General features: G+C 37.6%; 1 protein-coding gene across 10 annotated transcripts in view; it reads right to left on the reverse strand.

Annotated features, from left to right (window-relative positions):
- Positions 1 to 25,652, reverse strand: part of LOC145963229 (uncharacterized) — a 120,071-nt gene that overhangs the window by 74,839 nt on the left and 19,580 nt on the right. For 9 of the 10 annotated variants that reach the window (XR_014436102.1, XM_083084951.1, XM_083084950.1 and 6 more), the window contains exons 16-20: positions 24,804 to 24,909; positions 20,798 to 20,976; positions 16,994 to 17,157; positions 15,069 to 15,270; positions 10,898 to 11,277 (exon numbers count right to left, since the gene is read on the reverse strand). Coding sequence is in view for 9 of the 10 variants with exons in the window: in XM_083084951.1 (XP_082941077.1) it covers positions 10,898 to 11,277; positions 15,069 to 15,270; positions 16,994 to 17,157; positions 20,798 to 20,976; positions 24,804 to 24,909 (1,031 nt within the window). In the remaining variant the exon portion in view is untranslated. Of the gene's footprint in view, positions 1 to 3,288; positions 8,878 to 10,897; positions 11,278 to 15,068; positions 15,271 to 16,993; positions 17,158 to 20,797; positions 20,977 to 24,803; positions 24,910 to 25,652 lie in introns of those variants that run through there. The other variant, XM_083084953.1, reaches the window with a different exon arrangement.

Here is a 25,652-nt window from a genome sequence, read left to right on the forward strand (position 1 = left end):
GAAATATAAATCGCTTTTTTATCAGATCCATTAGAATTTGACTCGCGCAAAAAATTCGCAAATATATTTAAAAGTAGCAAAAAAAAAACCTGTTGTTACCGTGTAAATTTTAGCATCATATACATTCCATACTGCTAAATTCACCGAGATTACAAAGATTAAGGAAATTAAGAGGGCAAGGGAGGCAAAGCCACTCGGAAAGCCACTCTTTCCTTTGGTACTAACCTGGTAGGGAAATAGGGGAATCCCTGATGAACGTGCAAGTCCATGGGCATCGCGGGATGAGCGGGTCCGTGATGCGCCGCGGCGGGCACGTACTCGCCACCCGCCGACATGGGGGGCTGCATCATACCCGCGGCGGCGGCCGCATGGTGACCCGCGAGCATGGCCCCCCAATGGAAACCAGGTGCGCCCGGCATCGCCGACGGATGCTCCAACTCGAGGGCACGGTGACTTCCGCCGGCACCACCGACGATACCACCCCCGGCTGCGCCTCCGGCACTTCCGCCTCCGCGGTGCATCCGCCACCCTTCCACCACGAATGTCGATGGTATCTCCGTCGTCTCGGTCGATCGCGCACTTTTTTTCTCCCTCGCTCTCCTCGATATAATTCACTCAAACGTTACTACCCACTTATACACTGCGTGCGTGCCGCGTGTCACCCTCGCACCCTCACCACCCTCGCCCGTACCACCCGCGCCGGTACCCGGGACAGGCCGCCGGCGGCCTTTTCCCGTCGACGAACGGGAGGGCTCTTCGATTCGCCGCGGATCTCTCGACCGCCGCACCATCGACCACCGGTCCTTTAATCGCGCGTTACGCGGTACTGTCGTGCACGCTGCATGAGCACCATGCGGCGAGTCGCGGCGTGACAGCTGGTGACTTTGAGAACGCGACGATGACGGTGACGGCGACGGCGACGACGACGACGACGGTGACGGCGGCGGCGGCGGCGCGACGGCGGATGCTGCGGGGGAGACAGGTGTCCGCGCCGTAGTAGTGTATCCTCTGGCGAGCCGCTGCAGCCGGACGGACCCGAACAGTGGCGCAGCCTTTAGCTCGGCCATGAATGACGCGCCGTATTCCGAGTTACTTGACGGAGGCGGAGCCTCGGCCTACTCGCGCCCACGTGACACCTCCCGCCTCCATTCCCTCTCCTCTCCGTACCCTCTTTCCTCCCCTCTCGTCACCCTACCGACGACCGCTTCACCCTCTCGCGACCACGTGCGCGCGCGCCCGCGCCCGAGTACGTTATCTCCTCTCTTTCGGAGGTTGTTGTTTCCTTCCTGCATCCCTCTCCATCGAGATTCTCGCTCCGCGTTGCTATCACCCGAGAACATTCCATGTTTTCTCGTGTTTCAATCTAATCTGGACGATTTAAATATTCATAGGCGGCAGGTTAGCGAGTGATTAAACGACGATAGATAAGTTGATCAGGGATAATGGAATGCGTTAGCAAATTGCATGTACATGTCACTTGTTTGGATCTTTTAGGCGAGATGTTTAGTGAAAAAGAAAGTCGAGCTGGAGAAGGTGGGGGGACACGAGGGAAATTATTATCGAAAATTAATATCCGATTCTCTCACGTTACCTTCCTCGCGCATAAGAGAAACGTTGACCACGCGCGGGACGGACAAGCGGATCGACGAAGCCGTAGAGACGCACGCTCGTTTTGGCGTAACACTTGTTGAGTCACTTCGCCCCCTCGCAGCCGACTAAACGCGTCCCTTAGTGGACGTTTCATAAACGACGGCGAGGGGGGTTTTCAAAGCGAACTTTACTATTCATTCACACGATCGGTCGAAGACTCTATCTCATCTTTATGGATTACTTCATTGTACTTTTGTGGAAAAATCTCACTGACAAATTTTTATCTTGTCAAATAATAAAGAAATAATAATAAACATGTAATATAAGGGCAACACTTAGTAATCACTTGATACATTGTCATCGTAATAACTGATTAAACAAAAGAATTTAATCCATTTTCTGTCGCTGTTTTTTTTTAATTCTCGACCGCCGACAAATTATGGCACGATAAATGTGTTACTTCTTTCTAGAGGTTCTCGAAATTATTACTTCTAATCAGGGATTCGCCGCGCGAATGGTAAATAAAAGCGACGCCTGTAACGTATACATTAAATCAACCGGAGTTACGTCAGCCCCTCGAGTTGTAACCGGTCTACTACCATAAAAAATTTAATCAAAATGCCCTCTTGGTAATTTACAGCTCGCCCAGCATCTCAACCCTTGCCAGCCAAGGTGACTCCGGTCGGAGGAGGAGAGGCTTGCTTAAGTAAGTCGGGTTGAAGTAAGGGCTCTGTGTGCAAGACGATAGAGAGAAAACAAACGAAAGTAAGAGAAGGGAAGGATAAACCCCGTAGGAGTCATAGAACGGCAGTACGATGCGGCCCATTTGCTCTTTTCCGTAAAAAATAATTCAGTCCTCGCTCGGTTTGTCGTTAGGGTTCGTGAAATGGTTAAAGCTACAACTCGAATTTGCCAATTAAACAATATTCGCACCAATATTGAGAATTATTGTTCTCATAGAACGTAATAATAATGTCCAAAATATCTCTATTTCTCCTTTCATCAAAAATATAATCTTTTCTTATTTCTGCGAAAAATTTTTATCCAACAATATTATCAATTTATTATTCAAAAATGACACAATTAATAATATTTTACAAAGTATATAAATAATAATTTACATTATTTTCTACGACTTTACTTGGTATTATTTAAGACCGTCAATAAATCGAATATTCGCGCGCGACATTAATTCTTTTGCGCGGCAATAATAATTTATTTACAACTTTGACTTTTTTTATTATTATTGCGAAGAGAAAACGAAGAGTGAACGTCGTCATGCCATTAAGTAGATTCTCTTAAGCAGAAAAATTGTTTCGCGCTGGCCTACCTGTGGGTACAGGTGTGAGTCGTAATAACATAGCGAGTGTGCCCTTTAACCCCTAATATCCCTACCTTCGCGCTGACTTCACTAAGGCCGCCGCAAACGGACGTAGGAACACGGCAATCATCGTACCTCTGTATCAATTGCAGGCGCATTATTATTGCGGATATACTTGGCGTTGCGTCGTATCATTGAACTTTCGGCAATGCGCCGCAATATCGCAAATTGTTGTCAGGACTGGCGACATGTATTATTTTCGAACATTCGCGCAAAATGCGCCTCTTATTATATATAAATGCGTAATAACAGTTTCTCTCTCTCTTGCGTCTCTGCGCAGGATTAAGGGTGTGGAATATAAGAAATAGACACACATCTCTGAACAAAAATCCAAAATTTATTCGAAATGTCTAACGTATGTAGTATATAATACTTGAAATCTTGAAATATATATTATCAGTAATGTGTCTTCGGATACTACTTGGCATAATACTTTACAATCGTACAGTGATTCGTTGATATCATAAATTGTAACAAAAGCATAATAGAAACCTGAAAGTAGGTGAGTGCTCCGCAGGATAGTGCACGGTAAGCTGAGCAAAACAATTTTACGATTATATCGAGATCTATATAAATGTAGCAGTTTATGCTGAAGTGAAAATGATTTTAATTTTCGATAATTGTAAAGTAACACCATTTACACGTTTTACTTTTGTGTGAGTAACATTTGAGAATATCAACAATATTAAATAAAAATCTTCATAGAAGGAAAGACGAAAATATGTATTATTTTAAAATTGATAAAATTTTGTTATCATGATAAAATATTGTTAATGTTTAATGAAATCTTGAAAGGTAAAATTGTTAATTTTAATTGTTGATCATTGAAAGCAAATTAGTAGAATCTTTAAAAGAAGAAATTAGTAAACTAATTATGAAATATTGAAACATTAATTATTATCTTATATAATAAATTTGTATTCATCGCTTCTATTTGAGCTTTAAACACGAGAAAGAGAGATATCTAAATACTATGTTAAATTCTCTTTTTTTCTATATACCCTGTTCTTTTAATTCTAGTTGAAAAGGTCATTAAAAATTATGCCTCACTCGTGTCTCAAGTAGAAGCGCTGCTACACATATACATCTATTTTATTAAGTATATTATCGCTAATATTATTGTTACTCTTAGCGGTTTTCAAGACCGTCGTTTAATCTCTTAGAGAAAACTCATGATATGCAACTGCTAAAATTTTATCATGTATAATAATTTTAATTAATTTATAAAAATAGTTTCTAATAATTTTTCGTTGTCATTTTGATTAATGTGTAAAAGATTTTAAAATAAATGCAAATAAAAGATGAAAATATTTTAAAAATATATTATCATCAATTAACAGTATCACGGTGATCTCCGTAAGTTAAACGATGGTCGTCGAAAATACTGAATATCGTAATACATTGTTTTCGCACTTATCAAACTGAATTTTTTTTTATCTTTCTTTTTTTTTATGGAGCATCGCAATAACTATATGCGGCTCCCTTTGATAATAATAAAAAAGGCACATGCAAATTACATCTAACATAACTCATATAATATAGATGAATATTGCGTATTCAATGATAAGCGTGATACGATCGTTACAATATTATCGAGTATTCCTTCAACCGCGTGCATGTAAAATAACATAAAATAGGTAATAATATAAGTAACGTTTTGATTTTTCAGGTACTTTATACATATTATTATGTTTTTCGCGTGTATACGGCAGATAAAATCTTGTTGCGTTCGCGATACGAAAAAATACGTTTGAAATACGTTATCTAAACAGTTACAATCAAAACTGCTTTAATTTTAATTTTTTCTTGTGCCCTGTTTTTAAAAGAAATATTTTCTAATAATACTATTTAATTTTCCTTATAAATGTTTGCACAATGCGAAAGACACTGCAATAGCAATTTAAATAATACACATTGCAAAAGAAAAAAATATGCGATATTCAATTACATTATAATACTACAGTCGTATAAATATTATGTAAGTCTTCATATTAAATCGCAATACTTTTAAAGTGCAAACTTATATTTGATTATCGAGTCTTATTTTTCTCAAATCGGAGTCTTTGTTTTTCTCGAGCAATTTCGTTGTGAAAACGGGAAACGACTGTATTGTTATATTAATATATCTTATAAAATCATTCGATGCCATTAAGCAGTCATTAATCTCTTCTAACAAGCAACTAACAATCGTCCTTTCTTACGACGAATCTCTTACATATAAGTACGCATGTGTACTTTATTATTGAATAATTATAATTATCCAATAAATCCTTATACCCGATAGCGATTTTTTCGTATACACCAAGTTCCAAGTTGATTTTATTGCTAAAAGAGAAGAATTATTTTTTACGTGGACTATGTCTAAGTCTGAAAAAATAATCAGACGATCTCACGTCAATCGAAAAGTCAGTTATGTTCTCACGCCGTTAAATTATTAATCAAGATTAATAATCAAGAAATAGCGGAACTAAGATATATTCCTGCGCAAATTAGGCCACAGGAACTACCATGCAGATCGCTGATGTCTAACTAGACTTTCGACTGTAGTGAAGAATGAAAGAAAAACTTTAATACAGTTTTGTTAGAACATCATAAAACTGTATTTGTGTTAAATTACGGTCTTGATAAAAATCAACGTTCATTAAAGCGAAGACGATAATCAAGATAGAAGACTGTAATCGAAAGAAGACTATATCTCCACTTTCATTACAATTAAAAAAATCATGATTTTCTCTTGTAAATTTACCTTACACGCGTCGACGATTAAAAACAAAAGCAACAGATATTTGAATCGACATATTTTTCTTTTCGCGTATTTAACTTCCCTCACACTTCGCGATTCATCTAACACTCGTTATTCGAGATAATCGCTGTTATTTGCGATTTATTGCGACACGACAGAAGAAACGTACGAAAGTACTGTTCTTATTTATTCTGCCAACTCCGTTTTTCTACGCCTCTCAAAGAAACGTTATACTTTGAAATAAAGTATGTAAAACTTCTGCTATATCATTGATGCGATGTTTATAGTGCATCGAGAGAATGTGAAAAACACACTTTATATAATATTGTGTGAATTTCTCGTCGAAGAGATACTGAATAGTACAATATCTCTAGTTAATGCGACTCTCTATCAAATCAAGTCTAAGCATAATAATGATTGTGAATACCTCGATTTCTCTGACAATCATGATAAAACTCTGCTCAAAGAATATTCGCTATTCGCAGCACATGGGTATTCACGTAAGAAAAGTTATTGGCGACCGCAATACCGTTCGTATAGATCGGTATGCTAGATTTTTCTCTTTGTCGACAATAACAACCCGCAAAGTATCTAGCTAGCAAAGTAATGGTGATTTGGTATTTGGCAAGTGCATGTGTGTATGTGTTTATAATTGTATTTATAGAAAAAAAATACAAGTTCAGAATATTATTTCTTTTATATCTCGATATTATTTTAAAAAGTTTCAACTGCACGCAATATCAATTCACTATTACTTTACGTAGTTTTATTTTACATCGATCATTCGCTATCTCTATATAGTCCGCAAAATATCAAGATGGACTTACCGAAGGTAATCGCCTCTCTTATGAGGATCTAGGAGATCTTAAGATCTGCATAGGCATAGATCGGGATCGTTACATAATACGCTTACATAGTAAGCATCGTGCAAATGTAAGCTTGCAATAAAATTGGCCATAAGGCATTTCTCGTTATTTTGCATCACGTATGTATGTGTGTAAATTCAGAATGGTTATTTTCGGCATATAGATATGTCTAAACCGAACCATTCGCTTTTACATTCCTCCTCTTAAAAAGACTTTACAAAATAGATCTCCACAAATTACATCCTCATACACATCATTTTATATCAAAAATTCTCTTTATATCTTTTGAACAATTTTTGTAAAAATTATTTCTCTTTTCGCGAAAAAATAACTTCTTCACCTCTTAGCACACAAGTCGTTTCTCTTTAATCTATTTACATTAGACATCATTTTATTTACGATCCAAGTGCCTTCAAATATCAAAGACACACTCGTGAAGGAAAATCTATAATTTTTTTACAATTACGAGCTTTTGCTAATCTTGCGTTAATAAATCATTCATAATCTTAATGAATATATATCTCTCTTGTAAAAAGCTCATATACGAGAACATGATTAAAGTATATAAAATATATCATAATCTAAAATTTTCGATCATGTCAAAACAAAATGTATGAACTTATTGTCTGATTATATGTATATGACATTAAATAAAATAATAGGCGAGAGATGCAAAATATCTCAGGAATGCTACAAACGCATGCAATAGATGTTAAACTGTACATACTATATGTACACGCATCCAAATTATTAATGTGCTAAGTCATATTTATTATTCACAATGCACGAAATAGCCAGTCGAAATAGAAATCTTGTTGCTATATAATTAAATACAGCATTTTCATCTGAAATCAGTATTCATCAATTATCACGCACGTGTTCCAAGAGAAATTTGCATGCACAAGCTGTTTGCGGAGATTAATAGTATTTAATATAGCGTTCTCTTTCAAGCATTAGATATCTCGTATAGTTCTTGTGATATGTATCGAATAAAAAAGATGTTAAAATTCGTTGTCACACAAACGGAAACCACTAGAAGCAGTAATACGGGGGAATGCTTGGAACAAATAGGAAGCTTAATCTGGAATCCAAGTACCATTCCCCAATGAAATGTAAATGAACTTCCTTTTAAAACTGTACGAAGTCCATATACACTATCGATATTATCTTTTTTCTTCAACAAGAAAATTAAACATTATCTCCTTCGAAGAATAATATATAGTGAATAAAATATATATAATATATGATCTGTATATATATACATATATAAATAAATATTTATACTTCAACAATAATACAAGCTGCTGACTCGCGTAATTCAGAACAAGAAAAAAATTGCACTTATATGTCGTCTCATTCTTGTACAGATAGTAAAATATTTTGAAACAGCATATCTGGATATGAATATTTTCATTTATAATGTTTGAGAGATTCGTAGCCACATTAACTTTGTGCAAATTTAATCAATTGCTTAACCGCGAAACAAATTAACATTTTTTCTATTTGTAAAAATACTTTTTCTACGTAAAAATAACATTGACTCGTACTCATATGAAATTTACTTTTCATTTTCCTATATTACGTAGTTTGATCGAATATTTTTAATAACTTGTATGTTATATAACTTGTGGTCAGAAGTTATAATTTTTTTGTATTGATAAAAAATTTCAGATATATAATTGGATAAAAAGATAAAAGGCAGTGGAGCAATCAGTCATTGAGCATGCTGACAAATGCATCTCTCGAATGCATCGCTGATTCAGACATTTAGAATTAAAACAACCTAATAATATATCGATAGTGCTCGCGGAAAAAATCGCGAGCAACTTTACACCGCGGACTTAATCGTTCTAATTAACGATGCCGCGTGTGTATCGAAATGGATATCACATTATCCATTCTCACCAAAAATTCATTGATTCTTGGCGTCGATATTTTTTTCGATTGCGCGTTTATTACGCGCGTATACCTGCCGTATATTTGCTCACACGGGCGGTGGTCCCTTGGGATTGCGGGACCAAGTCGGTAATAACAGCGTGGATAACGTAGATAACATAGTCTCGCAACAATTTGGCTTCAAGAAGTATTCGACACAGACAAGGACGACCTGCAGGCAGATAAGGACAAAACAGCAGCACTGTGAACACTTGCGGATTCGCCAGACCCAACTTCGAGAAATCGGCTCGTTGTCGGGATTGTCGCTGTTAGCGACATCAGCGTTGCTCTTCGTGATCGGCACCAATTCCGTGTCGCTTTTGGACGAATCGGCATCATGATCGGATGCTTTCTTGCGCTTGCTAGAAAATAAGGAAATAAGAAAACAAATATTTGAATGGTCGAAACGATAACGATTTATACCTTTAACGCCGCAAAGTACGTGATAATGATACATTTATTATTATTATTATTATTATTATCTTGCTTTTATTTGAATTATTATCTTTGGATTATTTTGGATTATTAATCAATTATTTTATTATTTATACCATAACGTACTTTCCTGCACTTTTATATATGTATATATTATAATAATTACATATTATATATTATAAATTTTATTTCATAACTTACTTGTCGCGCACGCGTGTATTTTCCTTTCATTAATTTTATCTTGCAATCCTATTATTATTGCAATAGTTCAAATTATTTTTATTTATCATTTTATTATTTTATTTATAGTATAAGGTATGTGTTTACGTGTTTTTTTATATATTATAACATATATACCATAACTTACTTGTTGCCTTCCTTTTTTGAAGTTTTCAATCTCGAATCGTAATTTTATTTAATACGTATGACACTTTGTTGTAAATCTTGTTTCGTTGAATAATATGTTAATCTGGTAGTCAGACGTATAGTCGACTATTTTAGAGGAGAAACTTGAACGAGTTTGCTCGCAACTGCGAGAAATTAATTTATGCCGTCCCACGGGTCATGATAATACGAGTAAACCGGTAATAGCAAAGTTGGCCGGAAAATCAATTTGGAGATGCACGTAACTTGGAAGTTGCGAGATTGCGCTTGCAATTATAGCTAGTGTTATCCTGTTTCTCCATTAAGATTATACATAAGTGCACGATTATTTAACTTTTCTGCAAATATTCGCTCCATCTGCGCTTTAATTTGCAGACGAAAGGCTCGAAACATTTTGTTGCCGTTAAAATCTGTTTACATTTTATGGTATGGAGGGAAATGAAAAAGAAGAAACAAAACGCGGTGGCAACCATCGATTGCGGAAAATGGCGCAAGGTTTTTATACCGTTTTTTTACGACTCGATGTGGCAGATGCTTCACGCTCGTGAAAACTAAACCTATTATCGCCACCACTGAGCGGTGATTGAACGTAGCTATAAAAACATCTTTAAAACAAAGTTAAATAAGATACGCTGTGGTGATAATTGGAATCTCAAGTAATTGAGTCGACAAACAACGGCATAAGATTGTATTTGTCGAGTGAGAAGACAGATAAAAAAAATTTCGTGTTCTCTACTGGATGCATAGCATGGCAATACGTTATTTAATTCACTTTCGAATCATAATTATTATCATTTTCTTAATCAACATTAATGATAGCTATGATATAACGTGTATTTTTCCAATATAATAATATTGCAGAGTGTTTGGAGTCTGAAAGAATGCAAAAAATTACGCAGAAAAATGGCGCAGCTTATGAAGAGACCCAATTTACTTTATCGTCTAAATTTTCTTTTATGTTTTAAGATGTGCATAATCATAAGAGACGAGATGCACAATCGTCTCTTGCCTGGCAAAGTTCTTATATTCAAATGAGTAGCCGCCTAATGCCTGGCGCTATGGACCAACGACCTCGCGCGTCCCCACATCTAAATAGTCGCCTTCATTCTTCACTTCCCATTTCGACGTTATGCAAATGGAATGCGAGCGAGAAGACGGCGTTTCTTAATCCCGCGAACCAAGTCTCATTCTCAAATACTTCAATAAATTTGGGCGATAATTTACTCGATTCGATTCGATTATCATCTCATTCAAACAAACGTCATTGTATATAATACAATATTAATTATTTAATCTTCAGAACAATATCATTTACGTTTCACGTGTAATCTTTGTATTCTCAGATAAGAGTAAAAAACCTTGAGACGTGATATCGGATCATTATAAGAGAGATCTAAATATCTGACCGACATTTGTCAACGTTTAAAGTTTAAGAAACAGTTGTCGCAAGGTAAACAAGTCCATTGTGGCTCGTCGTAAAGGAAAACAACCGAGCACTTTTCTTATAAAGGTCCAACATTGCGACGAGATGTAATAAAAATGAACGACAATGATCATACTCACTCCGCAGGATAATGAATCTGGTTGGTTGCCGTTCGTTTGATGGCACGCGCATCCATACTAGCCGCCGCAGTGCGCACGATGAGTTCCCTGCACTGCCTTTGCAAATCGCGTAGCTCGTTCTCGGCGTCCTCGATCCTCTTCCACAACTCAATCAGGGCCTTGCTGCCCGGTGCGAGTTGGGCCTCCAAGCTACGCGTTATTCTGCGAAGATTCGCCAATCTGTGCTCGCGCTTGCTCAGCTCCTGTTCGCTTCCGCTTCCGTCGGAGATCCCGCTATCGGAGAGGGATCCGCCCTCCTGCGTAAGATTGCTCGCGGAGGTAGCGGTGAATTTTACGCAGTGCACCTCCTCTGTCGTCGTGTCATTCAGCACCGTGTCATTCTGAAACATAACAAGAACGGATAGTTAGCGATTGTTGCTCGACAAATAAGAAATAGCGTGATACAATAAGAAAATATTGTTTAATCTTTATTAATGATAAACTTGATGCAGTTAATATATTAAAAGTGTTCTCTAACTAATTAACGTAATATTTGGTGTCGATTATGAAAGTAGCTCACAGAAGGAATCTTACAGGCAGACTCTGCAATGAAACGACAACGGATCGCGAGATCTTGATAAGTGCGGGTATACCCGGGAGAGGACACGATATCGAATATTGTATAATCCACTCTTGCGCATCACCGGAGGGCATCGAAAAGCGTATAAGACGATTATATAGAGTACGGAAAGAGGAGAGAGAGAGGGAGAAGGTAAAAAGACGAGGGCGTAAGGTGGAAAGGCGAGAATAACGCAGAGACGTTAGATGCTAAATTGATCGCGATACGTCAACCAACGTTTCGGAAGATTTGCATACGATTTTCGCGATAACCGCTGCGAACTTATGGATTCAGAGATCCGTTTGATTTTTTTATCGACACGATTTTCTCTCTCTCTCTCTCTTTCTCTTATTCCCACATATAAATGAATAAAGAATAAATTACTCTATATACTTTCGCGAGAAAAATGTGTCTTGGATCAGATACGTTTGTACTATGAAAGAGCGACAGCATGGCGCGAATACTAGCGAGAATTCCAGTAGTAGCGGTCGAATAGTAGACAGACAGCCGAGAGAACGAGAGAGAGAGAGAGAGGAAGGGTGGCTGCGTGGAAGAAAGGGTAGGTTTAGGCTGTTTGCAACGGTGGAGAGACGGAGGGAACGAGCCTCCGGTAATGAAAAGCGCGATCCGCATACCAAGTAGCAACCTTCAACCTAACCTATATATAAGTCGGTATATTCCCTCTCTCTCTCTCTCTTGTATAACAGATAGTAGGTACGAAGTGAGTCGAGACGGAATCCACGTCGGTCCGAAAGACCAATCACGCGCGAGAAAACTGCAAGGAACTTCTTATTTCCGGTTACATTCGCGAAACATACATACATGTACACATACATATATACACACATCATACATATATTGTACAATAAAATATAAATATCTCGTAGAGCCGCAAAAAATCGACTTATTTATCTGCTAACATCATTATTGTTATCGTCTTTATTAATGTCATTGGGCGTTTTTCAGCAAGCGACACAGAGGACACAGTGTATCAACCTTGTTGGTTGCCGAAACAAGGATGAAATGATTCATTGTGTTACACTGTGTCCTCTGTTTCGTCTGCTGAAAAACGCCCATTATCATAACATTTATCTAAAATCCGACCTGAACGTCGAAAGGCAACAAGAATGAAAAAACATGAAATATTTGCACGGATATATGTTGGAGCAATGAAAAAAATGCAAGAAAAATCTCATTCGAGAGAGAAAGTATTTGTCTCGAAATAATACATATTATATATCTACTGTTATACAGAGGATCGAAAGTGCGCGATTGATGAACTTGTTCGTAGCAAAAGAGAGTTTTTAGCGACGACACGGACTACAAGCACAGACCGGACAACCTCTCATTCCACCCCCGCAACCAACGGCTGATATTAAATTTGTATTTTTACGCTGATTCCACGGGCCATTCCCGTACGTGACGCGAAAGGGAATCGTTCGGGCGATTAACGATCGGAGTTCCCTAGGGAGCTGCTGGCTCTGAGATGGCCAACACCCTCGACAGCAACTCGGACTCGCTATATCTCGGCGCCGAAACTTATCTCCTCCGCTTCCTACGTAGCATCGGCTAATATTTTATTTACTATTTATCAAAACTTATGGATTTTTTTGCGGCTTGTAAACTAACTGTCGGCCCGGACTCGTCACGCGCTTCTATTAGCTTCGAGGTAATCCAAAAATATATGCGCACAAATTTCTATAAAATATTTTTAAAATTTTAAAATTTTTGTAATTTATCATCGCGCCGCTGTCTCGCGGATAAAAGCGCAAGGAAATAAAGAATTGTAACGTTACAAGAAAAAGAAAGACTGTAATGTCGAGCGCTTTATCGTAGCCTTCCCTCTTCTTCGGCTCTCAGAAGCAGGGATGCTTGGAGAGGGAGAGGGGAAAAGGGGGAAGAGGGATAGGTGAAGTCGAGACAACTGTCGTAAGACAAAGATGGAAAAAGAGAGGGACAAAGAGAGAGAAAAAAGGAGAAGCGTAATGTCAAGTGCATGAAATTATTCCCTCGAGTGCTGTAGATCGGCAAGACTAAGAACTTTCCGGATTATACCGCCTTGACGGGAGTTTGAATACGTTAAAATATAGACGCGATACACATGGAAAGGAGAAGAAACGAGACGAAAGGAAAGGCTCCTATTATTGGTGAGAGAGCATTGTGTCGCGAGTCGTACGTCTTCTTGACAGGCGAAATGAGCATGGGGACAATTGGAAATTGTTATGAAGCACCTACAACCGATACGTCGGCGTCGAGAGTCGGGTACAAGCTGTCAAAAGTATTCTCGGCGTATAGACAAAACAATATTATATTACACGTAATATCTTATACCATAATTGAATACTATTGTCCACGTCATCGTTGTATAATAAATTACTAATTAATTCTCGTGATACTAATAATGTTACATACTTAATTATAAACATTCGGACGGTGCATAATGACGACATTCGATATTACACGAATAGCTTCTGTTAGATCTCCGAAGAACCGAGCAGTATGTCTTCCCGACAAGGTAAATGATCGAGCCGATCGAAAATCGTGGTCGCGAACCTACCACCGCTCGCTGCACCTTCAACTATTCTCCTTTACGTCCATAAAGCAAAGAACCTAACGTAAAACGGGCTTGCCGAGAGATTTACTTTATATGCAAATTAAAGACGGATATGGTGGGAATAGGGGGATGTGATGGCGTTTAACGGAGACGCGATATCGACAAGTATCATCTGTCAAACGTACCCTTCCGACCTGGCCCTCTTCTTTTCCTCCTTCGAGCAACTTTGAGCGTGTTCAGGCTAGTCGAAGATTTATCTTTTGACGCGCGCCACTCTCGTGTATGTGTAATATTTACTTTCTGAATGATTTTAACACAAAGATAACTCTGTACAAATATATTCTTATTATCTTCGAATGAGAAAACAAGAGATTTGCATGAGACTTTTTTTAAAGCATTATCGGAATAATAAATTGGATAGCACGATATGATTCGAGTAAGATATGATTCCATTGCTTAATAGCACATGTGCTAATCGAAAAAAGGAGAAGGTCGATACGGTATCTCCGGCAAATCTATACCGCGCAATCCGAGGAACGCAATTTGCGAAGCGATTTAGCGTGACGTATCGGAAATACGGGATATACAATCCGCATTATAATCTTGCTTTCCTTTAGGTAAGTTACATCCCCGAGACCCGCGATTCTCCCAATCTATGCGGGGAAATGGTTTTATGCACACAAGTGATACCTCTGGGAACCGTTACCCCATCCACCCTGCCTTGAATAATTGCTAACAGCCATCTAACCGATTGAAAATCAAGAACGCGATGGGGATATCTGACAAACGATTCGGGAAAGATTCTGTAATTTGTTAACTTTAAAAAATATCGTATGAGCTATTTAAGTATTCGGTAAAAAGTACTTGCACCAATTTAAAAGTGGGATATAAATCAAATTGTTGCAACTTTGAAAAATTCTTGTAACTTGAAATACTATATTGTACACGAAATTCTACTATTGTTGTTCAATCAAATGATCAATTAAAGGAGATTAAATTTTTCATTGCAGGAATAATACCTGACAATTGATGTCTTGTCTCTCGGACAGAAGTCGAGCGAAGTGACTGACGGAGGAGGCGATTCTTGGAGTGGCTCCCGCTTGCAAGGCTACCTCCAAAACCGCCAAAGATTCTTTGTCCCTCTGCAGAGCGGATTGGAGTTCGGCCAAGCATGTACCGAACTGTTGTACGTCTTGCAAGGCGCGCAACTGCTGATTACATCTGAAAAAAGGCGGATGTGCACATTTATAAACTGCGTTGCATTGCAAAAGCTATTATAATGATTATGCAAATTTCTTTGTGCGTGCGTCAGAGAGATATATAAAATATCAATTTAATATGCACAATATAATATTTTAGAAAATATTAATACTTTGAAAAAGAGAGAAAAATCTCTTTCTTTTTATTTCGTTTATTTCATATGAATTATTCATTACTTCTCGAAAGGGTGAATAAAGAACGCGAAGCAAATTTGTGCAGAAAAATCATGCAAGTCAATACAATAAAAAACGGAAAGAGGGTAAAGCCGTTGCGTAAACATTAAGACGTCAAATTATTAGTAGGCCCTCCCTCCGGCACTATCGGCAAATAAAAACACTTTATTTCAGGTCAATCTGAACGTCCCTAGCGAATGTAGGAATGAATCGAGGAAGGCTGGTTGTGCCTCTTTCCCGCATTGGCGTATCCGTCAGAAAGGCGAAAAGTCGATACGTTTATTAGATACAGATATTTTTATATTGACAAACATTTTATATATACAAGCATTTTCTTCCTTTACGAATAGATCGCCTTCATTAATTACGAATGATTCGAAAGGTTCGATAACTATTCTTTGGGAAATCATCTCCCGCCACAGAAATAAAAGTGTCTCTCCATACCAAATGTAGAGATAGGATTGACCTCTGCAAACCCCAATGGGTCAGTGGTAAACCCCTTTGAATGGCCTAAACCCCTATCAAAGAGGGGACTCGAGTGCTCATATGGAAATTAAAAGGGGATTGTAATGATTGCGCTAACTATTCTTTGCTCATTGGAAGTATCGTTGCAAAAATATAGTTTGTATTATTTTCCAAGACAATTAATAATTGGTGTGACTAAATAACCATAAAGATTGTTGGGAAATTTCTTATGATTAAATTAATTTCGATAATAAGTATTTTAATGTATAAAAACCACTAATTTAAACACAATTTAAAATTACTTACATTCTGAAAAATTAAAATTAAAATTAATTATTTAATGTGGATTAAATAGGAATTTATAATTTAAAAAAAGGTAATTTATAAAGAAGAAAAGATGTATACTTTATGTATTTCATACTGATAAAATATCAATAAGGTTAGGTGAAGCAAAAAAAAATATTGCAGAAAATCGAATATTGCATTGACCCTTTGAATTTCGATCCGTTTGCCTTTCTGTCGGAGCCATCACGTAGAAAAGGTCCGTGATTAAACGCGATCTCCGTTAAAGCTAGTAATCCCGCGACACGGGTCAAAATCCCAACGAGAAGAGCCCTTACTGGCGGTACCAATGCCGCTCTCGGTTTCCGCTGTTTGCTTTGGTGGCTTCATTACCTCTCAAAATATTTGCCTAACGTCACACGTCGGCCGGCAAACGGCTAGCCGATGATCCAGTACCAACTATTCTACAGAAGATATACCGTTGAACCCCGCAGTCAAGATACTCCAAATTAATCAAGGAAACTATTTCTCGTATTGATGTAGCGTGATTTTCCCAAGATCTATATTTCATCATGTATTAACAGCTTTTATTCACAGAAGTAAATTTCTAATTTGTAATTGACGATTTGTACGTTTATAAAACAATTAAAACAAAGCGATATAAACTTTATATTTTTTATTTACATATATAAGCTCTTTCGTTTTACCCCCAAAGATTTATTCAAAAAACAAGTAATGTGTAATATGCGAAAACGATTACTCACTTTTGTAAAGTCTCGTCATATATCCTATAAAGGTCTGCCACGCCATCCTTGAGGGCTGTGCAAATTAAGGGCGCAGAGGCACCGAGATCGGTAATCAGTCGATGCGCGGAGACATTCAACGCGAGCATCGCAGTCTTGTGGTCATTCAGAACAGCTATGTCGGCCTGCGAACATAAAATATACATTTTTAGTAGCTAGCTGGCTCGCCTAACTCAAACGAATTACCCGCGTGGTGCAAGGGCAAACGCGCAGGGGTCGCTCGAGGGTGAAGTTGATGTATAAAGTGGCCACGGACTAAGCACTCCTGTTAAGAATAGATACACTTGGTATCTAAGTGAGATATTTTTTTTATGTATTGAACTTACTTTCTTTACATGTATATCAATCGATAACATTTCGTTTACTTATTCTCGTGTCTCCTATCTAAATTGATTTTTAATACGAAAACGTATAAGAGTCAACATTTCGTGCTTGATAGGCACAGGATCGACGAAGATGTAGCACGTGGATATAGCAAACGTTCGGTAGTCTTCTGGTGGAAGAGAAGGAAATTACTTTTAAAGAACGGAAGAGACGAGGCAGAGGATATAAGACGCGCGAGATGACCGCAAGGACGAGCTTTACGAGTTTCCCTGAGGTCTCCTCCTCGTCACGCGATGAGCGAGAGAAATGAAACGGGAAGAGAAGAGAAACGCGCGGGGCTCTCGTTTTCGTTCTCTTACGTCGCCCTACGTCGCCGTCGTAAACCTGGGTTTATTTATGCGGTCCTCGTCCCGCGGTAGGACGACGGGGATGTGACAACGTGACGTGGTTACTGCATCGTACGCGTGTTTCTACAACCCTTATATTTAGCTATGCGCCGTCGCTGATAAATACTCGTTTGCAACATTTTAAACGGCAGCTCAATACTGGACAGGCACTCAACTGGAGTGCATTATTTTTTTTCTCAAAATTTTAAATTTTAAATTATACATTTTTTTTATTTTATTAAAATATACGATGTTTCCTCATCCCCGTCGTCATAAGCAGCTGGCAGTTAGCCGTCTGGTTTTGTTTGTGTCGTCAAGCGGGGCAAATCGCGCGATGAAAAGGAGAGTAGTCCCCAACGCGGGCGGTTTTGCGAAGTGCGCGGCGTGGATTTGCTCGCTGTCCGGCGAAAAGTGGTTGTCATTGATATTCCAAACGCATAGCAAAGGCAGAAGCGACCGCGCCGCTTTTCCCCTCTTTTCGTAACCACCCTGCTGCTGCTACGCTTCTCCTCGTCGCCGCCGCCATCAGCATCAACGACGCATAACCAGCAGCAGCCACCACCATTCTACCCTTGCTCGTCCGCCGAGGCCCTCGCAACGCAGACACGCACATTCCGATCTAATTCAATTTCCAATCAACAGCCAATCAATTGATTCGAATTCGGTATACAGAGCGGTCGCTCTGCGCGTTCGGGACCTGCATGCCTATGAGGCCGCTCCCCCGTCCCGGTCATACCGAGCACGTACCCCGTAAAAGTAGAGAATTAGCTTTTTACTTCTCGTAATTTTACGATACTAAGTGGAACGGAGATCCACTGCCAGTATTTTAATTGTGCCACGTAATCCCCTCGTAGTATCCCGCTCCGCAAATTTTCTTTCGCTATGATACATAAGGATTCTTTGCAAAAATAAATGCTAGAGGGGAGATGGAGAGAGAGAGAAAGAGAGATGATCAATTTTAAAAAATTTTCAAATTTTCTATCGCAATTCAAACATCTAATTTTGCTATGATAAAGCGTTGTCATAAATATAATAATTTTTAATTTAATTCGAGAAATTGCATTACTCGCAACTTATTTTAATGTTAATTTCATCGATTCTTCATATCTGAAACTTTGGCAAAATTATCGCGTAAAGTTAATTTACGCGAATAAAGCGCAAAGCTCCATCGACGAGCGAGCTGTAACGGTAAATGTTTGTCCGGATATGACGCAATAGCATAATCAGCAGGTGACGAGCCTTGATCGAATCGCGTCGAATGTACGTGCTACGGAAAGCACACGTACAAGTCTCAATAGTGTGCCGCTTAGCGATGCATAATACATAACGAAACGTTCAATCCTGTCTCGCGCGCGTCAATCTGTATTCGCTCGCGCAGTTGCGCTTTTCGGTGTCGCGCGACCTGCATTCCAATCGCCAAACCCTCCACGTGCGTCGCGGCGGACAATCATCCACGATATGTAATCAGCTTGTTGACGGCCTCCTCCCGTGCGAGCACGCACGCACGGCTACATTGATGCTCGTGTGTATTTTGTGGACGAATCGCGTAATATTAATGTATTCTACGAGACACGACTCTTTGGCTAGAAATTTTCTGTAGGATAAAGCTATAGTTTCCGCAAACGAGTACGCGAGTCTTATGACCGCGTCGAAGAAACTGTCGTGCTATCGGAGACTTTGACGACCTTAAGCACGAGACCGTAAACGAGACATGTAAAACAAGAACGCGGCTTTCGTTCGGGTCCGGCGCGGATCGGCGCGAGCTACACATACATCTCGTGCATAATGTAGCAGAGCGACGAGTTCACCCGGCAAATGTTGGACGCTAATACATCTTGATGATAGATAGGGAGCATGTGTTTGGTCTTCGCAATGAGGCTGGGGAGGGTGTGGAGGATATTGCGGGGGTGTGGCGGGGAGAGGGGAGACCGCTTCCACGGAGGGCTTCCACGGTAGGGCTGGTGGATGTGCCGGGAGGATCGGGGGATGACTCTCGGGGGGAGTGGAACTCCACCGAGGGGGTTGGCTAGGTTCGCCGGCGTTCGCTCTTGGCGCGAGTTGCGATTCCGAGCACGTCGCCGTCAGACGAGCGTACGTGCGACACGACTACGCTTTTACGCCACTACCTCTGCCTCCTCTACTTGGTTCCTGACTGCTCTCTCCCGCTCTCTTTTCTCTATCTCTCCGTCTCCACCATCGCCTCCTCCGCTCATCCCTCAGTCCGCCACCCTCGCCCGCTTTCATTTTGTTCCTCCTCCCCGATCGCGAGCTTTCTGCCTGTGAGCTTCTGACTTTTCTGTCTTACCCGCCGCGTACGGGAGACACTTCCAATAACGCGCTCTCTTATTCCGATTCGATTTCCGAAGAACTTGCAGAAATTCGTTTGTAAGCCGCGTGCGTTCAAAACTGAAATATTTTTTTCCAATTTTTAAGATCATCAACTCAAATATGTCTAATAATATCTTCATACATCAAAATTCACTAATATATCTTTTAGGATTGAATCTCAGTAAAGAATTTTTAATACAATGATATATTGTTAACAATGTATATATAAATTATCTTTTAACATTTTTCATCTAATAAAGGAATGTTTTTATTCAATCAATATTAAATCAATATCGATTAATGTACTATTTTAAATAAATTGTGTTATTTAAATAAATATTAAATGAAAAATGATAAAGAACGTTAAAAACGAGAAAGATAGAGAAGAGATTAATAGGATATCTTTACTCATCAAAATATCAATCGAATCGGAATAGAAGATTTCTCCCACAGCAGAAGAGGATACTCTACTGGTATATTTACCGACAGTGCATGCACTGTATCGTACAGTATGCTTACTGTTGGTAAGAACTATCTTAATATCATCCTGCATCAAAAATAAAATTGCATCTAAAACAAAACGCAAGCACATGTATGTAGATGTTACTTACAATTCAATAAACTCCAACTATAAATTATAAATGACCTTTTTCTTAGCAATCACTCTCAAACCAACATACATATGTGTGTAAAATAAAATATATATAACGTTAAAAGATCAACTTACAACGATCCTATTAATACGATCATCGAGCAAGTGCGGCTCCAGGACGACCTCATAATCAAAAAGTCGATCGTGTATGGCTTTGAATCTTGTTCGCATGGCAGCCAGCGAACGATGAAGAGAACCGGCCGTTTGCGCCTGCTCAACTCGCGATGCCAAAGTCTCCCATTTCTCAATCATACCTAAGCAAAATTGCACAATATAATTTAGTATAACATTAATAACATAATATTTTTTAAAATAGATAATAATGCCTTACATTATATTATATATTATTGTATTAATTACATTATATCAATTATTTTACATTTTTATTTATTCAGATAGTCAAGCAGATGTTTTGAATATTAAAAATATTTTATTTAAATGTCAGTTATTTATAGAAAATTACTAAAAATTTAATTATCTCTTCTTTTCAAAATGATTTAAAAGAAATATATATACATATATAATTTTTAGTGTGTAAAATATATAATGCTATCATTACTTAATATTAATTTAATATTGTATTAATTTAGCATGCGAAGCTTTATATTTCCTCATATCATGAAAAATGGGGATAAGTTAACATTCCTGACGCTTAATGCGCGCATTCGTGCGATTAACTGTTTTCTTTTCTTCTTCCTTTAGTAAATTCCCAGGAAGCAGGTGAAAGGAAGGAAGCTGGCAATTATTATCCTATATGTTTTTTCGTTTCTGAGCTTCTTGAGCTATACTGTTATTCCTAATAACGGTGTTCTGTAATGATTTATAGGCTTCTCATCGACCGGTTATGTAAAACGATTGTGGACAAAAAAAAATCTCAAAGGTCAAGAGGCTTTATATCTGTACCGACTTTCGTAACCTCTTTTCTGTTCTTCGCTTTCCTTTATAGGGACTACTTTTTCCATACCAAAACTGCATGTTCACATGTGCAAGTGATATAAATATAATCGATAAAAAGCAAACAGCGATTGAATGAACATTGTTAATAATCTCTCCAGATATATCGCGTTTTGTGCATCTTAGAGAAAAAACGCATACGGAAATGTTAGAGGAAAAATTCGACATGTATAGAAAGTATCACATGTGTTTTGACCTACAGGATATGACGAAGCGTACAGAGCACAGCATGAACGTAATAGCGCACCTAGTAAAACTCACATGTGATGTATACGAGATACATATATGTATGCGATCGTATGCTTCGTCGCATATGATCGCCAGAGCGTAAATTGGCATCGAGTGCAGTCCGCCCATGCGTTTTTAAACGACGCAACCCACGACGCCCCTTTTACGGAAACGACATATGCTTGTGAATTAACGGCAAATTCAAAACGTACAATGGATACAATAAACAATTATTATCCACAAGACGCAAAGTGAGAAAGTTTCAAGTTTCGCGTTAAATGCAATCATCTTAAACGCGATAGATATAGATTTTTATTCCAGCTTCGTGTTTTTAGAAATGTTTGGCATAGATAAAGACGATAACTTTCCCGAAACTAATCGCAATTTCGTTCCGGAAAAGTGGAGCGACAATTACGGGCATGATTGTCGAGAGCCAATGCGCAGTCGTGACGTTGGAGACAACAATATCACGAGAGAAAGGATGATTGATGGATTTGGCAAGTAACGGATTTGGCGTTACACAGGCATTTATATCATTGTTCCCAACAATGCAAAATTCCGGGGAGATAAACGGTTAATATAACTGTTGACCTAATATATTTGTAACATTTCGATCGTGCGAATAACGTTTTAAATTCAAAAATATAATATGAGAAAGAGAGGGGGAAGAAGGAGAGAAACGCACAAAATTTGAAATTCGCGCCGTTTTTTAAGGTTTCGATTCTTATATCATTTCAACTTTCTAATTTTCTTCTTTAATTTTTTCACATATATATTTCCGTTGTTTTTGAATACGAGTCGTTTGTAATTTCGTAATATTCAGCATTTATGGTCAATGATATAAATTCTTTAATGTCATAACAAGATAATCATAAAAAAAATTTTCGTACGAAAGTCACCCAAAACTTAGGTTTAGAAATCGTTCTTCCTTTCCTTTTACACAAACATGGCGGCAATATATTAACAAAAAAAAGAAACTTAAATACGTCGCTCGGGAGGAACGCTCGGCAATAAACATCCGCCACAAGTAATATGACATGATGCAAAAGAGACATACTTTAAATATCGATTAAGTAAGAATTACGCGATTAATATAAAACCGACTTCCGCGAGCGCACATTAATAATGTAACAATCGTGACGAAAGCAGCAGATACGTACGTAAGTCGCTTGAGGCTATCTTCTCCCTTTGCGCGAGCATTACAGCGAGGAGTGTTGCCGGAGCGAAAAAGTAACGTCGAGGTAACGGGCTCTCTCGGATACGTCGATCGTTCGGAACGCGACGTGGTATCTCTTTTTTCGGGAATCGCGACGCGAGTTAGATAACACACTGGGACCAGCGAACACGCGATGACACGTCCGAGCCGATCCGAGTGCGTCGAAACACTGCAACATTCGCGAGCCGCGAACACTGCGATCCCACGTGATACCTGAAGTTAACCGCGGTATACGCGAGCGAATCAACAGCGAGATGCGCTCGCGGACCGGTAGCGCGGGACCGACATTTTTCTACACTATCTAGTGATAGGGGAGAGAGTCGTTAGTTTATATAAGGCGAGAAAGAACGATCGCGAGAATGCCTGTCCACCTACGCGCACCTTGGCACTCGTGTACACATGCTGTCGGAGACTTAATTAGATTTACGATCGAAATAAATTTGTCATTAATCTCTTCGAATTGACACTGGCCGTTAAAGCTCCGACAGATAATCGAAAGTTTTTAGCGAATGAGTTACTATGAACGACGATCTGTCTATAACAGGCAATACTACGAGGTAATTTATTTATAAGGCGAATGTGACGTTGAAAGTATAGATATTTTCTACTTTCTCTCATCTCCGGATATCCTTACATTCGAACTACGTTGACTAGAAAGTATATAGTATCGTTTCTTTTTAGTGTAATTAAAGTTCAATCTAAATTTTTCTTTATAAAAGCGCGTTACACAATCTACTTTATTTATGATAAATATTTTGCATCAGTTTTTATTAATAGATAATATTGTATAAACACGCATTTTTATAAAAGGATAATATTTAATTCTTATATGTACCTCATTGTCTCGCATATTTTTTAATGCAATTTTTTTAGCTTTCTATTTTATGATTTTGATAATACTTCTTTCACTTTTGTTTAAAACAAGTATATGTAAATCTGCAAAATTATTAAAATTCTGAAAATACCGTATTTATTGTTATATATAATAATAATTACAATCGTTGCACAAAGCGCATTAAAATAATATAGAAGATATTACACATGCTATTATTTTGTAATACATGCTAATAAACAAATTTATTTAAAGATATTTGTTACATAAATGATAAAAGAAATATTTGTGGTAAAATATAAAATAAATATATATAAAATAATATTAAATATTAAAAAATGCTCACGTTTTTTTTCAAGTTTTCTTTCATTTAAATCTTTTCTAATTAATATTTAAATCGAATAGATCACGAACAATAAAATGATCGAATTAGAGTGACGGTTTCGCAAATGACAATAGATTACGAGTAATCAGCGCAAAAAAATACAGTTATTTTTTCAGTAGATAAAAACAAAATTATAAAATTTTTACACAATAAAATTGCGCACACTTAAATTTTCGTTATCTGTCTATTCGAAAACATAAAAACAATTATGTAAGATAAAAAACAGATATGATGAAATAATGCGATCGTATGTTTCACACTTTTTTGTACAAAAAAATAGCTTTTTTACAATATATATATATATTAACATGCAATAATATAAAAATTGCAGAAGATAGTTTTCATCGCAATTTTTTCTATCAGAAAAAATAAGCAACAGAGCAAGTCTTCTCAGGCCAAAATAACAAGTACAAAGCAATGATTATATAGAGAAACAGTATAAAATTAATTAACTGATCGTACTCACCGCGAATTTGTTTCGAATATTTTTCATTTCGCAAGTATCCGTTCTGCGAGTCCAATACAGTTTTCAAACACCCTAAGTTTTCTTTACATGAAGACTCCACTTCGGCCTATTAGAGATAGAAAGGTAAATTCGATTAACTGCATTGTCATAACATATCATGACAAGTCGAACATAAAACAATGCAATAATTAACGAAATAATTTTTATTAATCAATTTATTACATTATTTTATTATCGTAGCTAGTATATTAATAAGAAAATAGCGCGTTTTGGCCTCCTACTACAATTAGATGATCACGATTATTCGAAAAAATAATGCATTAATTATATGATACTAAGTAAAATCTTTATAATAAAAGAAAAAGAGAAGATAATAAAAAATAATGAAGAAATAGTTTTGAAAATTTTTAGGAGGAAGATAATTATTATTATAACCTCAATTTTTTTTTAAAGATAAAGCATCGATAAAAATGCAAATCTTAATATATAAATTAAAGAATTCAAATATACAGATATACACATAAATCTTATTTATATCAGAAAAACACAAGATTTTTTGTTTCAATATAATTGATAAAAACGTAGACTAAAAAAATAGTTTGGAGTCTAATTCAACAGCATATGATACACGTTATTAATAATATAGTAATTATAATAGAGGAAATAAACTTAAATTATGTTTATATATATTCACATATATGCATAATAATATTTATGATACAACCAACTTAATAATTATTACCGATATGACGAAACAAAATAACGAATAAAATGAGTAAGAGATAAAGCAAAAATCGTATTCCAAAACCATCTATAACTTGGTACAGAGGGACACTCTATTGCAAACAT

Source organism: Camponotus vicinus, unplaced genomic scaffold (genome assembly GCF_025532165.1).
Source record: "Camponotus vicinus isolate PSW18456_S1 unplaced genomic scaffold, iyCamVici1.0 SCAF_12, whole genome shotgun sequence".
In the NCBI taxonomy this organism is placed as follows: Eukaryota; Metazoa; Arthropoda; class Insecta; order Hymenoptera; family Formicidae; genus Camponotus; species Camponotus vicinus.